This window comes from Petromyzon marinus, chromosome 59 (genome assembly GCF_048934315.1).
Source record: "Petromyzon marinus isolate PM22_M1 ecotype Great Lakes invasive population chromosome 59, UKy_Petmar_22M1.pri1.0, whole genome shotgun sequence".
In the NCBI taxonomy this organism is placed as follows: Eukaryota; Metazoa; Chordata; class Hyperoartia; order Petromyzontiformes; family Petromyzontidae; genus Petromyzon; species Petromyzon marinus.
Window position 1 is genome coordinate 4,371,960 of NC_133725.1, and position 16,727 is coordinate 4,388,686.

Consider the following 16,727-nt stretch of genomic DNA (forward strand, 5'->3'; position numbering starts at 1 on the left):
ACACGCACATACACATACAGCCACACAGCCACACACACACAGACACACACACAGACACATGCACATACAGCCACAGACACACGCACAGATAGCCACAAACACACAGACACACACACACAGACACACGCACAGACACACACAGTCACACACACAGACACACGCACAGACACACACACACACAGACACGCACAGACAGACACACACACAGACACACGCACAGACACGCACAGACACACGCACAGACACACAGTCACACAGACAGACACACACACGCACAGACACACACACACACAGACAGACACACACACAGACAGACACACACACAGACACACACAGCCACACAGACAGACACACACAGACACACACACACACAGACACACACACACAGACACACAGCCACACAGACAGACACACACACAGACACACACAGACAGACACACACAGTCACACACACAGACACACACACAGACACACACAGACAGACACACACACATGGGACCGCGGCCACGCAGCGCGTCGCCGGTCTCAAACCGCTTTTGATTTATGGCTTCGCTTTCAAAATCCCTGTGTTCGCGACACGGCGGGGGCGGGCGGGCGGGCGAAACGAGCGAGCGGCTGAATGAGTGGGTGAACGAGTGAGCGAATGAGCAAGCGAGTGGATGGGCAGGTAAGCGAGTGGATGGGCAGGTAAGCGAGTGGATGGGCAGGTAAGCGAGTGGATGGGCAGGTGAGCGAGCGAGTGGATGGGCAGGTAAGCGAGTGGATGGGCAGGTGAGCGAGCGAGTGGATGGGCAGGTAAGCGAGTGGATGGGCAGGTGAGCGAGCGAGTGGATGGGCAGGTGAGCGAGCGAGCGGCTGAACGAGCAAGTGAGTGGGAAAACGAGGGCGCGTGCGGGTGAGCGAGCGAGAGGGCGGGTGAGTGAGCGAGAGGGCGAGCGAGCGAGAGAGCGAGGGAGCGAGCGAGTGGCTGAACGAGCGAGCAGGCGGGTGAGCGAGCGACTGAATGAGTGGGTGAACGAGCGAGCATGTGGACGTGCAGGTGAGCGAGCGAGCGGGCGGGTAAACGAGCACGCGTGCGGATGAGCGAGCGAGAGGGTGAGCGTGCGAGCGAGCGAGAGGCTGAGCGTGCGAGCGAGAGGGTGAGCAAGCGAGCGAGAGGGTGAGCGAGCGAGCGAGAGGGTGAGCGTGCGAGAGGGTGAGCGTGCGAGCGAGTGAGAGGCTGAGCGAGCGAGCGAGAGGCTGAGCGTGCGAGCGAGAGGGTGAGCGAGCGAGCGAGCGAGCGAGAGGGTGAGCGAGCGAGCGAGAGGGTGAGCGAGCGAGCGGGTGAGCGTGCGAGCGAGCGAGCGAGAGGGTGAGCGAGCGAGCGAGAGGCTGAGCGTGCGAGCGAGAGGGTGAGCGAGCGAGCGAGTGAGCGAGCGAGCGAGCGAGAGGGTGAGCGTGCGAGCGAGCGAGAGGGCGAGCGAGCGAGCGAGCGAGCGAGCGAGAGGGTGAGCGTGCGAGCGAGAGGGTGAGCGTGCGAGCGAGCGAGAGGGTGAGCGAGCGAGAGGGTGAGCGTGCGAGCGAGCGAGAGGGTGAGCGAGCGAGCGAGAGGGTGAGCGAGCGAGAGGGTGAGCGTGCGAGCGAGCGCCCCGGGGTGAGAGGGAAGCACGGGCCTCGGTGCGCCGCGGGCATCGGAGCAGAATTCCCCCAACTCATTAAGCCGCACGTGAGTGCAGGCGGCGGCGGCGGCGGCGGTGGCGCCGGGATAGGTCGAGTCAAGGGTACGGCACAAGCGCAAAGGGGGGGGGGGGGTGGGGGGGGCGAGGAGGTGGGGGCCGCCGACGACGACGAGCGGTACGCCTGTCACTATACCACCCCCTCCCCCACCTTCTACACATTAACATTCATAATATTAATAATAATGTTAATAATAATCATCATATTTGCATGGACAGCACCGCTTGCTTTCAAAGTCCGCCTCCCGCCCCCGGCATCTCAGAGACGCCTTGCGGAGGTTCGCGGTTGGAATCCGGCAGGCCGCCCCGGTTACTACCGCTGTGGTGGTGCCACTGTTCGCAGCCGATGTTAAAGCTGCTGCTGATGCTGCTGCTGACACTGCTGCTGCTGCGGCTGATCAGTAATTCATCGGCCATCCGTCAGTCCTCCGAGACGTCTCTCGCGACTGACCCACGACGCATCTCGTCTGCTTGTTACGTCCCTCCTCGCATAGTCACGATGTACAGCGGCCTCTGTACGTGTGTCTGTGTGTGTGCGTGTGTGCGTGTGTGTGTGCGTGTGTGTGTGCGTGTGCGTGTGTGCGTAAGTCGTGGGGAGTGGTGGCGTAGTGGTTAGCGCTCTGCGCTACGAACCCGGCAAACCCGACATCGATTCCCACTCACGACCAACAACACCAAGTGACGATTATTTTAACCGGTCCTTGGCCTCCCCTAGGTCGACTCAGCCTCAAATGAGTACCCGGTGCGGTGTGCAGTAAACATCGCCACTGGGGAGACAAAGGCGGCTGGGCGTGGGTGCTGGCCACCCACCCCCTCGTGTACCGTTCCGGCCTTCATAGGTGCACGCTAACAGCACTTGCCCCTACAGCCTGTTAAGGCTATACGGGGGATCTTTGTCGTGTCTTGTACGCGTGCGTGCGTGAGCGCACAGGTCGATTCACCCTTAAATGAGTATTTGGAGCACTGTGTAAACCATCAGCACATGGAGAGACAAAGGTGGCCCGGGCGTGATGCTGGCCACCCTTCAGTGTGCCGTGCTGGATGTCAAAGGTGCTACTCGCTAACAGCACTTGTCCCAACAGTCTGACGAGGCTAATCGGGGGATCTTTGCCTTTGTGTGTCTGTGTGTGTGTACGAGTGTGTGCGTGTTCAAAACACAGCAGGGTGCCGTAGTGGGGGACACAGGGTGGCGCATCTGCCAGTCATCTCAGTCGGTCAACCCATAGCACCTGGGTCTGCCCCGTGACCTCTGCACCTAGCCTGGCACAGCATGCAACCCATAGCACCTGGGTCTGTCCCGTGACCTCTGCACCTAGCCTGGCACAGCACGCCACCCATAGCACCTGGGTCTGTCCCGTGACCTCTGCACCTAGCCTGGCACAGCAGGCCACCCATAGCACCTGGGTCTGTCCCGTGACCTCTGCACCTAGCCTGGCACAGCAGGCCACCCATAGCACCTGGGTCTGTCCCGTGACCTCTGCACCTAGCCTGGCACAGCAGGCCACCCATAGCACCTGGGCCTGACCCGTGACCTCTGCACCTAGCCTGGCACAGCATGCAACCCATAGCACCTGAGTCTGTCCCGTGACCTCTGCACCTAGCCTGGCACAGCATACAACCCATAGCACCTGGGCCTGACCCGTGACCTGCCAGCAGCGAGCCTTCCACACTTCACGTGACAGCCTCAATGTGCACCTAGCCTGGCACATGCGCTGTGGCGATGTCACCGTTTACTTCATGACAAATGGCGGCTGTTGATGCGTGTGTTTATGTCATCCAGTGTGTTAGTTGTGCGTTGTGTGTTGGGTGTGTGTTGTGCGTGTGTTGTGTGTATCGTGCATGTGTTGTGTGTTGGGTGTGTGTTGGGTGTGTGTTGTGTGTATCGTGCATGTGTTGGGTGTTGGGTGTGTGTTGTGCGTGTGCGTTGGGTGCAATGCCAATGATAACGGCGATAACAATGCAGGCGATGACAATGATGGCGATAACAATGATGGCTGCGACGCCGACGATCGGTGGCACCGACAGCAAGGCAGCGCGTTTGTCACCTCGAAGCAGTAGTCCTGGCCCAGGATGCTGCTGTGCACGGCGCGGATCACAACCTCCTGCTCCATGCTGAGGTCAAGGGCCTCCACAGTGCTGGGGCTGAGCAGAGACTCGTGGGAGCGAGACTCCTGGAGCCGGGGCATCACATGTGACCTGCCGGAGGACACCCACGGGAAAGATCACGGGGTTGGGCGGTCAGGGACGGTCACTGGGAGGTCACTGGGAGGGTCACGGGGGGAGGGGGGTCAGGGATTGTCACGGGAGGGTCACTGGGAGGGTCACGGGGAGTCAGAGAGGGTCACGGGGTTCAGGGAGGGTCACGGGAGGGTCACGGGGGGTCACGGGGGTCACTGGGGGGAGGGGGTCACTGGGAGGGTCACGGGGGTCAGGGACGGTCACGGGGGTGAGAAGTAGCAGCAGTAGCTGCAACTGTGGTAGGAGTAAAATAAACGTAACCATCGTCATCTTGAGCATCATCATCATCAGAAGCAAGCACTGAAAATCGAAGCCGAGAGGTGACACACGTCATCATGGTTACAATCATCCCCCATCATCAACATCAACACGAGCAGCATGAAGCGAAGTCGCAACTTGGTGGCATCATCGTTACCGTGACCATCAACAACGTCAACAACAGCATGAATTTGATGTTTGTTTTTGGTACGGTCAACTGGTCACCGGGCCCAGACCATCAACTCACCGCACGCGAAAACCGCTTAAATCTGTGGGTCTCTGCGTGAGTCTGTGGGTCTCTGTGTGAGTCTGTGGGTCTCTGTGTGAGTCTGTGGGTCTCTGTGTGAGTCTGTGGGTTACTATGTGAGTATGTGCGTTCTCCTTGTGAGTCTGTGGGTCTCCATGCGAGTCTGTGGGTCTCTGTGAGTTGCTATACGAGTATGTGGGTCTCTGTGCGAGTCTATGGGTCTCTGTGTGAGTCTATGGGTCTCTGTGTGAGTCTGTGGGTCTCTGTGTGAGTCTATGGGTCTCTGTGTGAGTCTATGGGTCTCTGTGTGAGTCTATGGGTCTCTGTGAGTCTGTGGGTTACTATGCGAGTCTGTGGGTTACTATGCGAGTCTGTGGGTTACTATGCGAGTCTGTGGGTCTCTGTGAGTCTGTGGGTTGCAATATGAGTATGTGGGTCTCTGTGCGAGTCTATGGGTCTCTGTGTGAGTCTGTGGGTTACTATGTGAGTATGTGCGTTCTCCTTGTGAGTCTGTGGGTCTCTATGCGAGTCTGTGGGTCTCTGTGAGTTGCTATACGAGTATGTGGGTCTCTGTGCGAGTCTATGGGTCTCTGTGTGAGTCTATGGGTCTCTGTGTGAGTCTGTGGGTCTCTGTGTGAGTCTATGGGTCTCTGTGTGAGTCTATGGGTCTCTGTGTGAGTCTATGGGTCTCTGTGAGTCTGTGGGTTACTATGCGAGTCTGTGGGTTACTATGCGAGTCTGTGGGTTACTATGCGAGTCTGTGGGTCTCTGTGAGTCTGTGGGTTGCAATATGAGTATGTGGGTCTCTGTGCGAGTCTATGGGTGTCTGTGTGAGTCTATGGTCTCTGTGTGAGTCTGTGGGTCTCTGTGGGTTGCAATATGAGTATGTGGGTCTCTGTGCGAGTCTGTGGGTTACTATGCGAGTCTGTGGGTCTCTGTGCGAGTCACTGGTGACCAGGCTGAGACCATCAATTCTCCACACCAACTTGCTATGCGACAGACGCCCGGTTTGACCAGGGGCATGCGGGCGATCCCTGATTTCGAACCCAGGATTCTCAGCGGTGCCGGCTCCGTGCGACAGGGCCGTTCATGAACCGCCCCCCGAAGACACAGGGCCACCTCGCAGGCAGTGGGGGAAGTCAACAAAGCGACGCAAATTGCCTGGCGAAGCAACAAAACAAACGTAAAAATTGGACCGGAGGAAGACGTTTTATTATTTGCAGGCTAAGAAATCGTCAACGGCCGCGAGAGGACCGTCCGCCTGCAGGCCTGCGCCGCCTAAAGTGAATAATTTTATTTTGTTTATTGGGCTCCGAGAATGAACGTAACACGCTCGGCATGTGTAAGCGAGTAAAATCAAGGAAGAGAAACACGACAAAAAAAAAAGAACAACCATTGACGGGGAATGGATTTCAGGTTTTTTTTTTGTTAAGGCTTCCGCAACGTGAGAGTATTTCATCGGCGACACGGGCAGTCTTTGACTTACGAACGCCACCGGCACTCACGAACACCCCCGACTCACGAACACCTCCCACTCACGAACACCCCCCACTCACGAACACCCCCAGACTCACGAACACTCCCCGACTCACGAACATCCCCAACTCACAAACGCCCCCACTCACGAACACTCCCCGACTCACGAACACCCCGAACTCACGAACACCCCCCCACTGACGAACACCCCCCACTCACGAACACCTCCCACTCACGAACACCACCCACTCTCGAACACTCCCCGACTCACGAACACACCCCGACTCACGAACACCCCCCAATGACAAACACCCCCCGACTCACGAACACTCACCGACTCACGAACACCCCCCCAATGACGAACACTCCCCCACTCACGAACACCCCCCACTCACAAACACTCCCCGACTCACAAACACTCCCCGACTCACGAACACTCCCCGACTCACGAACACCCCCCCCCCCCCACTCACGAACACCTCCAATATATATCGCGCATGATTTTATCGCATTAACCGTTCGCGATTATTACCCTCCGCAAAAAAAGAGTCTCCCTTGCAGTCAAGCTGCTCGCATTTTAGCGTCGTACTCTGGTCTGACACCGTTCGAGACTAGGGCCGAAAGAAAGCCGTCTGTGGTTTGGACCAATTACTTTTCAAAGACAATGCCATCATATACAATCGGCATGGTTTTTTTTTTGTTTTAACGGTCTCCACGTTCACCACAAGCGCCGTGTGTGATTAATGCAGCACGTTATTCCTCGCCAAAGGCTTCTGTTTGGCGTTTCGACATCTTAACACCTCCTGTTTGATAGCCAGAAAGGGTTAAACATATTCTTATAGCCACCGGACCGTTAATTGAAGATTTGTGTTTAATAGGGGGAGGAGGGGTGGGGGGTGGGAAGTTGGTCGGTGGTGGTGTAATTTGATTTCGTAGGGGCCGCGCTTTAGGCGTTTAACGTCCGACCAAAAAATAACGTACCCAGCGCTGACGGACGGTTTAATAATATCCCGGCGATAGGTTCACCACAGGGTACCTACCGTGGTGTGGTGTACGCAGCTACTTGCTTCCCAGCAAAAGCTATTTTATGTGGCCTTTGAACATCCTCGCACACCTATTCCCAGAAAAGGGTAAACACACCTGCCACTTATTATTTTATACTTTGTGATACTGGCAAAAAAAAAAAGCTATCGCACGATACAGCTGCTCACGCCGAGCTGTGAAAGCTCCGACACCCGGTGGCATTGTCCTTGTCCTGTTCGCCTTCTATCTTAGCAATCATTGGAAAGATTTGATAAATCATTTCAGTTCTTGATTGATTGTTCACGCTTACAGTGCCTTTCAGACAGCATACATAAAAACAAATTTCGTCTCCCCCCTCCTCTTTTCAAAAAATAGATGGACTAGTCCTGGCAAACAGCCAATCGTTGCGCGTGACGCAAACGTTATTTTTATATATATAAATAAATATGCCGTTTTCAAAATAAATTTATGCAAACCGACACACCTGATGATGACCGTTTGAGTTATGGTCGAAACGTCGTGAGAATTTTTTATTGTTTTATATATATTTTGTTATTTTGTTGTTTCTCTTCAACGTGACTTTACCGAAAAAACTAAGAATATGAATTACTGCAGTCACGAAAGCTTTAAATCAAAATTTCTGTGGCGTTGTTCTCTGGTCTGACACTGGCGGCGAGGACTGGGGGGGCCCATGAAGAAGCCCGCCGCTGTCTCTGTTGGAGGCCAATCAGTCTCAAAGACAACGCATCATACATTGGTATCGGAGCCATGTGTGTGTTTGCACGTTCACCGCAGGTGCTGTGCGTGTGGTTAAAGGAGTAACTTGATTCTGTGCAAAATGTATCCGTTTGGCGTTTGAACACCTTAATGCATCTCCTCCTGTTGCACTGCCAGAAAGGGGTAAAAACCACCTACCTATTCCTCATTTTACATAATTGCTACATTGGCAGAACGAATTATACTAAAACCAAAAAAATCGGGAGGACCCGGAGAAAAATCCACGTCACCATGGGAGAGAGAGAGAGAAAGCGCAAATTCCAAATATTTTTTGTTAAACTAATTTTTTTCTTTATTTGATCAGGTGTAAGGCCTAGGGCTGAACGATTTGGGGAAAATATCTAATTGCGATTTTTCTGACAGATATTGCGATTTGATTTGCGATTTCACATTTTTTTTAAGTCAAGCTACAGTTCAATATTCACTGTGTAATCGATTTAAAACATGTGATTACCACGTGATACCATCAAAATATGAACTGCTCTATATATATTCTAATGCAAGGATGATAATTTAAAGGATATTAATTGCTTCCAACATGTATTTATTAAAATGTTTTTAATTGAAATAGAACAATCAAACATAGCACAATTGCTACGTTAAATAAATAAAGTTATAATAATATAAAAACTAGTCCAATAAGAAAGCAATAGGACTTTTCAAATAGCAAAAAAATCGCAGCCTTTGCGATTTGCTGATCGCATCATTTCAAATTGCGATTTCGATTTTAAATCGATTAATCGTTCAGCCCCAGTAAGGCCCCGCCGAGCAGCTACGTAGCCTCTTTTCAGGAAGTGAGTCCCAGGCCACCGCTAAATGCTAACTCAATGAAGTGGCCTGTCACCATCACCGGGTGGACATTTAAAGCAGCGGCCTTAATAAATACTCATGGACACGTGGTTTTGTCGATTCTGAACGTCGGAGGGTGAAACAAAAGAAACCCAGAGAAAAATCCACGCGGCCACGGGGGTAGAGGGAGAGAGCGAGAGAGAGAGACGCAAACTCCAAATACACGGCAGGCGTCAAGGGGGTTGGGATCGAACCCACGACCTCCTGCATACCCCAGGCGAGGTTGTTAACATTTCTCCACCGGTGGCCAATTCAAATCGAAAAAGTTGGACGAGTAATAATGTCAAGCTGTATACACCGCGGATCCGTCCAGGAGCGCGCCGAGCTGCCGTTAGGCTTTCCCGGTTGCCGAACGAACGCGTCGTCATCATCGTCGTCATCGTGACGTCATCGTGACGTTGTAGTGACGTCATCGTGACGTCGCGCTCGTTACTAACGCAAAGCGCTCGCCACAAATGAAGCACAATTTCCGCCTCGCCGCCGATCTCATCAAGGAGCTCAGACCATCATCGGCGTCACGTGACACTCCGCTCATCGCAGCAGCAGCGGCTTTTGGCTGCTCGGCCATCGAACAAAGAGGGCGGTCACCGAATTGCACGGCGCCTTTCAGATGCGCTGCTTCTGTGGCCGTCTGGAACGCTCTTGCCTTCCGATATTTGGAATGCACTGGGAGCTGTGATCACTTTTAAATCATTATCGTCAAGATTCAAATGTCACTTTTTTAGAACTGCTTTTTGTGTTTAGTTTGTTGTCCTTCCTCCCCCCCCCCACGCAGCTCCGATTTGCGCGGTTGGCCATGTACGGTGCGAAAGAAGTTCAACGCACACACACACACGTAGAGAGCAGCACGTGGATTAGAGGACGCACGGAAGTTACAGACCTCATCTCAACGTCCATAACAGAGCGTTTTTATGGGTCAGTTCGCGTAAGTACGAATGTCTTGTTAAACCCGCCACCACCCGACACGGCCAATCGGCAAGGTTTGTCACGTAAACAAAACGTGCCAATTAGTTACGAGCTCAGCACACCGGTGCGTTGGGAGAGTTAAACGCACAACATTCACAAGTGCAGTACACAGTAAACCCACAACATGTGCAATTCGAGCGGGTTAAGACTCCGGGTCAGTGCTGAACCAGTAACCAATTGGCAAGTTTTATTTACGCGACCCTTCACTAATTTGGCCGTGTCGGGCGGTTCAACGGCGACACGCGATCTAACCCTCTAACCCCTTCCCCGAAAAACAGATCGACATCTATTACGGAAAACATCGGTCGCAAAAGCCCTAACCCAACTCCACCCCTGCCGCTACTGCCGCCACTGCCGCCACTGCCTCTACTGCCTCTACTGCCTCTACTGCCTCTACTGCCTCTACTGCCTCTACCTGTTCAAACTGAACCACCACAAATCATCGGCAAGGAAAGCCGGCAGTGGAGGGTGGTGAGGTGGGTGGTGAGGTGGGTGGTCAGGTGGGTGGTGAGGTGGTGGGTGGCGAGGGGGGTGGCGAGGTGGGTGGCGAGGTGGGTGGCGAGGGGGGGGTGCCTTGGGCCCAACTGGGGCTGGGCGGCCGGAGGGCGAAGGCTAACGACAGCCAAAGAACGGCAGCCAAAGGCAGGGCAACGCGTCGGAGCAGAGGGGAACGGCGTGTGTCCCCGCAGCGGAGATGGAGCCGATGCAAACGAAGCCGGCTCGTGCGCCGGGGGCCAGATTGCTCGTCGGGCAGTCGAGCGCTCCGAGAAAGGGCTTCACATCCAGCAGTGGGTAGACCACGGCTGGCTGGCTGGCTGGCTAACGCCGGCGGTCGCTCAGGGAGGGGGTCATGCGTGACGATACGTGATTAATTAATCAGAGATAGAATTAGCTTAATTAGGCGACAAACCACATTTAACAGCGATGTGGGGGATGTTTGTGCAGTCGCTGGTGACCAGCCATCTTAGACCATCAACTCCGCTACCCTTGAGAGCCCGCTTTAATCACGGATCAGTCTGCGCGTTTGTATATTTGGGGTTCACGCCCCTCTCTCTCTCTCCGACTCCGACTCCGCGCGATCGCGTGGATTTTTCTCCGGGTCCTCCGCCTTTTTTTTTTTACCCCCAACACGTTTTAGAATCGACGTCGCCACGCGCGCTGCTGCTGTACATTTCAACGTGATGATGATCCACAATAAAGGTTTTTTTTTTTTTTAGAGGGTTAGATCGCGGAAATGCGTGTCGTTAAAACCCGCCACCACCCGACACAGCCAACTAGTAAGGGTTGTCACGTAAACAGAACGAGGCCAATTCGTTACTATTACAGCACAAGTGTGTAGTGTAGTAGTGTATAGTGTAGTGTATAGTGTAGTGTATAGTAGTGTAGTGTATAGTGTAGTGTATAGTGTAGTGTATAGTATAGTGTATAGTGTAGAAGTGTATAGTAGTGTAGTAGTGTATAGTAGTGTAGTAGTGTATAGTAGTGTATAGTGTAGTAGTGTATAGTAGTGTAGTAGTGTATAGTAGTGTATAGTGTAGTGTATAGTGTATAGTGTAGTAGTGTATAGTGTAGTAGTGTATAGTGTAGTGTATAGTGTAGTGTATAGTGTAGTGTATACTGTAGTGTATAGTGTATAGTATATAGTGTAGTGTATAGTGTAGTGTATAGTGTAGTGTATAGTGTAGTGTATAGTAGTGTATAGTAGTGTATAGTGTAGTAGTGTATAGTAGTGTAGTAGTGTATAGTAGTGTATAGTGTAGTGCATAGTGTATAGTGTAGTGTATAGTGTAGTGTATAGTGTAGTAGTGTATAGTGTAGTGTATAGTGTAGTGTATAGTGTATAGTGTAGTGTATACTGTAGTGTATAGTGTAGTATATAGTGTATAGTGTAGTGTATAGTGTAGTGTATAGTATAGTGTAGTAGTGTATAGTGTAGTGTATAGTGTAGTGTATAGTGTATAGTGTAGTGTATACTGTAGTGTATAGTGTAGTATATAGTGTATAGTGTAGTGTATAGTGTAGTGTATAGTGTAGTGTATAGTGTAGTGTATAGTGTAGTGTATAGTGTAGCGTAAAGTAGTGTATAGTTGTGTATACTGTAGTGTATAGTGTAGTGTATAGTGTAGTAGTGTATAGTGTAGTGCTGTATAGTGTAGTAGTGTATAGTAGTGTATAGTGTAGTGTATAGTGTAGTGCTGTAACGTGTATAGTGTAGTAGTGTATAGTAGTGTATAGTGTAGTGTATAGTGTAGTGTATAGGGTAGTGTATAGTATACTAGTACAGCACACCGATTGTGTGCTGGAGAGCCAAGCCACAACATTTACAATCTGAGTACGACGTTTGTTTGCAGAAGGTACCATTCCAGGTAAAGTAAGTGTTGGTGAGGCAGTGCCTAACCAGCGCAGGTACATCAGGGTTCAATAATAGTTCTAGATTTGAAGCTTTCGTGACTGCAGGGATCCATACTCTTTGGTTATTTCGGTAAAGTCATCACGTAGGTAGAAAATAAAACAAATTAAATCACGACGTTTCGATTGCAACACAAGCAATCATCATCAGGTGGGAAAACCACAGCAAGATTTTTTTTTAGTTTTCACACTTCAGCAAAAAAATTGCCTGTTAGTATCTTTACGTATGAACTATCCGTTGCTTAAACATTCTCGAGTACATTTTTTGGGGGTGAAAACGGGAGTTATAACTTTCGATGCCATCAGAGCGAATTAAGCCCATTCAAGCGTGCAAATTTCCTACAATCGCTTAACGAACAAATAGAATCACTTGACGCCCGGTTTCGCGGAACTGATCACCGTCTTTGAGAGGGGTTTCTACGGTGCACGAATTGTCTTTGAACCCGATTGGTCCACACCAGACACCAACCATCTTGGGATCTCGACTACGCAACCACCCGAAAGCCCGTCTGGAACGCTCTTCCTTCCGATATTAGGAAGCCATTGGGAAGCGACGCACTTTCAAATAATCATCATCATCATCTAGATCAAGGGTTGGGGAACCTTTATTCTGCCAAGGGCCATTTGGATATTTATAAAACATCATTCGCGGGCCATACAAAATTATCAACTGAAAAATTAGCCCGTTATATTTGGTCAAACGTTCAATGAATTCACCCCCTAATGCGATGGGCTGGAACTGCTTTCTCTTTGGGCGAGGCGTGTGACGATGTTAGCCGGCTATTGACGATGTCGCTGCTACTCGCAACTGCTTTTCCAGGTTTTGCTCTCCTAGATTCATTGAATTTCGAGTCCCGCCTGCGGTTGCCTTTGGCAGGGGCCAGAGACCCAAATGATTTCATGGGCCTCATACGGCCCGCGGGCCGCACGTTTCCCACCCCTGATCTAGATTGGCAATCTAATTTTTTTCTCCGGGCCCTCCGGTTTTCCCCTCCAACTTTCCCCTCCAACGTTTAGAATCGTGCATTGAGATTTTTTTTGTAGATTATTTTTCCGCTGTAACTTTCCGCACGATAAGCACCTTTATTGAGGTATCGTTTGTGGCCAGGTTGCTTCTCAAAACTAAGTCAATACCTCGGTGAGCTTTGCCTGGTAGGATGGGTTTTATTTAATTTACATGTTTTTTTGGTGATTTGTTGACCATTCTTGTACTTTGCACTACAATCGTCTTTTTGTTATTGTTTTCTTTTCGATTTAAAGCTTTCGTGACTGCAGGGATTCATATTCCTGATTCTTTCGGTAAAGCCACGTAGAAGGGAAACAATAAAATAAAATAATACAAATATAAAACGATAAAATTCTCACGACGTTTCGATTGCAACACAAGCAGCAATCATCATCAGGTGTTAAAACCACAGCAAGACAATTTGAAAAAAGTGGTGTTTTTTTCTTCTTAACGTTAGCACCACGGACAGCGACTGGCAGTTGTTCAGACGGCTGAGTACCATCCATGCTCGGAACGGAGGAGGGGGGAGATAGAAAGAGAACGGAATGCGGTCTGAAAGTCACCACAAGCGTGAACAAAATCAACTAAGACCCGAAATGGTTTACACCTCATGATGATTGCTTGTGTTGCAATCGAAACGTCGTGATAATTTTATTTTTTTATTATTTAAATTGTTTCCCTTCTACGTGACTTTACCGAAAGAACCAAGAATACACGTTTAGATATTTGCAAAATACACTCAAACATGCACCCCCCCCCCCCCCCCCCAAAGACACAGACACACATCCACACACACACAAAGACAAAGATCCCCCGTGTAGCCTTAACAGACTGTTGGGGCAAGTGCTGCTAGCGAGCAGCACCTATGAAGGCCAACAGGGCACACGAGGGGGTGGTTGGCCAACACCACGCCCGGCCGCCTTTGTCTCCCCAGTGGCGATGTTTACTACACCGCACCGGGTACTCATTTCAGGCTGAGTCGACCTAGAGGAGGCCCAGGACCGGTTCAGGATAATCGTCACTGGTGCTGTTGGTGGCCGTGAGCGGGAATCGAAGCCGGGTCGCCCGCGTTCGTGGCGAAGTGCGCTAACCGCAGCGCCACCACTCCCCACACACAAAGAAAAAGATCCCCTCTATAGCCCTGAAACGTTTTGACCCTGTGCCCCTGCTGGACACCTGTAAAAGAATAAAAAGAGAGCTTTATAGCTCATCGTATTCCTCCTGCAGTCATGAATACAATGCTCTAACTCAAGCCAATCAAATTAAGACGAGCAGCAAATGAATGAATCGCTTGACCCGCCAACAAATGACTCGACAGAATGAATGAACCGATTACGGAACACATTCGCATCGCCCCGACACACTAACGACCCGGCAGGAATAACGGAGCCCAAGAATCGCACGACCTGCTGACGAACATAGCCGATGAAAACGGAAGCGTCGCGCGTCCGTAAGCCAACGAACGACCCGACAGGTCGAGCGAGCGAGCGAGCGAGCGAGCGAATGAATGAATGAATCACGTGACCTGCCTGCAACGAAGGACGTGACGGGACGAACCTGACTCACGAATTACCATGGCAACAACAACAACGGAATGGGGGGAAAAAAAGGGGGGCGAATGAACCAACCAACGAATCATTCGGGCGTCATGGGACGACGGGGTTGAGAGAGAGAGACGCGGGGGAGAGACGCGGGGGAGAGACGCGGGGGAGAGACGCGGGGGAGAGACGCGGCGGAGAGACGCAGGAGATGCGGGAGAGAGATGCAGGAGAGAGACACAGGAGAGAGAGATGCAGGAGAGAGACATAGGAGAGAGAGACGCGGGGGAGAGACGCTGCGGAGAGACGCGGGGGAGAGACCCGGGGGAGAGATGCAGGAGAGAGACGCAGGAGAGAGACACAAGAGAGAGAGACACAGGAGAGAGAGATACAGCAGAGAGACTCAGGAGAGAGATGCGGGAGAGAGACGCAGGAGAGAGACACAGGAGAGACACACAGGAGAGAGAGACACAGGAGAGAGAGATGCAGGAGAGAGACATAGGAGAGACGCGGGGGAGAGACGCGGCGGAGAGACGCGGGGGAGAGACCCGGGGGAGAGACGCAGGAGAGAGACGCAGGAGAGAGACACAAGAGAGAGAGACACAGGAGAGAGAGATACAGCAGAGAGACTCAGGAGAGAGATGCGGGAGAGAGACGCAGGAGAGAGACACAGGAGAGACACACAGGAGAGAGAGAGAGACACGTCGGCACTGCAGGACGGCCACCGCTCGTCAAATCAAAGAAAAACAAATCACGACGGACAGACACACACACACACACAGACACAGAGATACACACAGCTAGACACACACAGGCACACGCACACACACACACACAGCTACACATGCACACACAAAGACACGCACGCACAGAGACGCGCACAGAGACACGCACGCTCACACAAAGACACACAGACACGCACCAACCGGGCAAGTGATAATAAATAATACATGAGCGTATCGTGCACACACGCACAGACACCCTGAAGGAAGATGCCTCGCGTACTTACACGAGGCAGTCTACAAACACTCCCCTCGAGCAAATCCACAGCATCGCTTGGAGGCGAGCAGGCGGCGTCTCTCGCTCGCTGCTCTCCCTCCGTGTGGCACGGCGGAGAGGGCGGCGGATAAATAGCAGCCTCGGTGCGTCGGTGAATGTCACACAAACACCACACACACACACCACTCACACATCACATACACACACATCACATACACACCACTCATACACACACACACACCACTCACACACACACACCACTCACACACACACCACTCACACACACCACATACACACACATCACATACACACCACTCTCACACACCACTCACACACACACCACTCACACACACACACCACACACACACCACTCACTCACCACTCATACACACACCACTCACACACATACTACATACACACACGCACCACTCACACACCACTCACACACACCACTCACACACCACTCATACACACCACACACACACACCACTCACACACCACTCAAACACACACACACCACTCACACACACCACTCATACAAACACCACTCACACACCACTCACACACACCACATACACACACACACCACTCACACACACACCACACACACACACGCACCACTCACACACACACCACATACACACACACACGCACCACTCATACACACACCACATACACACACACCACACACACGCATCACTCACACACCACTCATACACCACTCGCACACCACTCGCATACCACTCGCACACCACTCACACATACCACACACACACCACTCACACACACACACCACTCACACACACACCCCACTCACACACACACACCCCACTCACACACACACACACCCCACTCACACACACACCACTCACACACACACCACTCACACACACATACCACTCACACACACCACTCACATACACACACCACTCACACACACCACTCACATACACACACCACTCACACACACCACTCACACACACACACCACTCACACACACCACTCACACACACACACACCACTCACCACTCACACACACACACACCACTCACCACTCACACACACACCACTCACGCACACACACCACACACACAGCACACACACACCACTCACATACACACACCACTCACACACACCACTCACACACACACACCACTCACACACACACACCACACACACACACACACCACTCACACACACCACACACACACACACCACACACACAC

The 16,727-nt window shown here is 51.8% G+C and overlaps 1 protein-coding gene across 2 annotated transcripts in view; it reads right to left on the minus strand.

Moving 5' to 3' along the window:
- LOC116955454 (disabled homolog 2-interacting protein) overlaps positions 1–16,499 on the minus strand; it is a 76,087-nt gene extending 59,588 nt beyond the window's left edge. The window contains exons 1-2 of one of the 2 annotated variants that reach the window (XM_076053027.1): positions 15,512–16,499; positions 3,761–3,911 (exon numbers count right to left, since the gene is read on the minus strand). In XM_076053027.1, the coding sequence (XP_075909142.1) occupies positions 3,761–3,911; positions 15,512–15,555 (195 nt within the window). In that variant the 5' untranslated portion in view covers positions 15,556–16,499. The remainder of the gene's footprint in view (positions 1–3,760; positions 3,912–15,511) is intronic. The other variant, XM_076053028.1, reaches the window with a different exon arrangement.
- Positions 16,500–16,727: the final 228 nt, after the last annotated feature.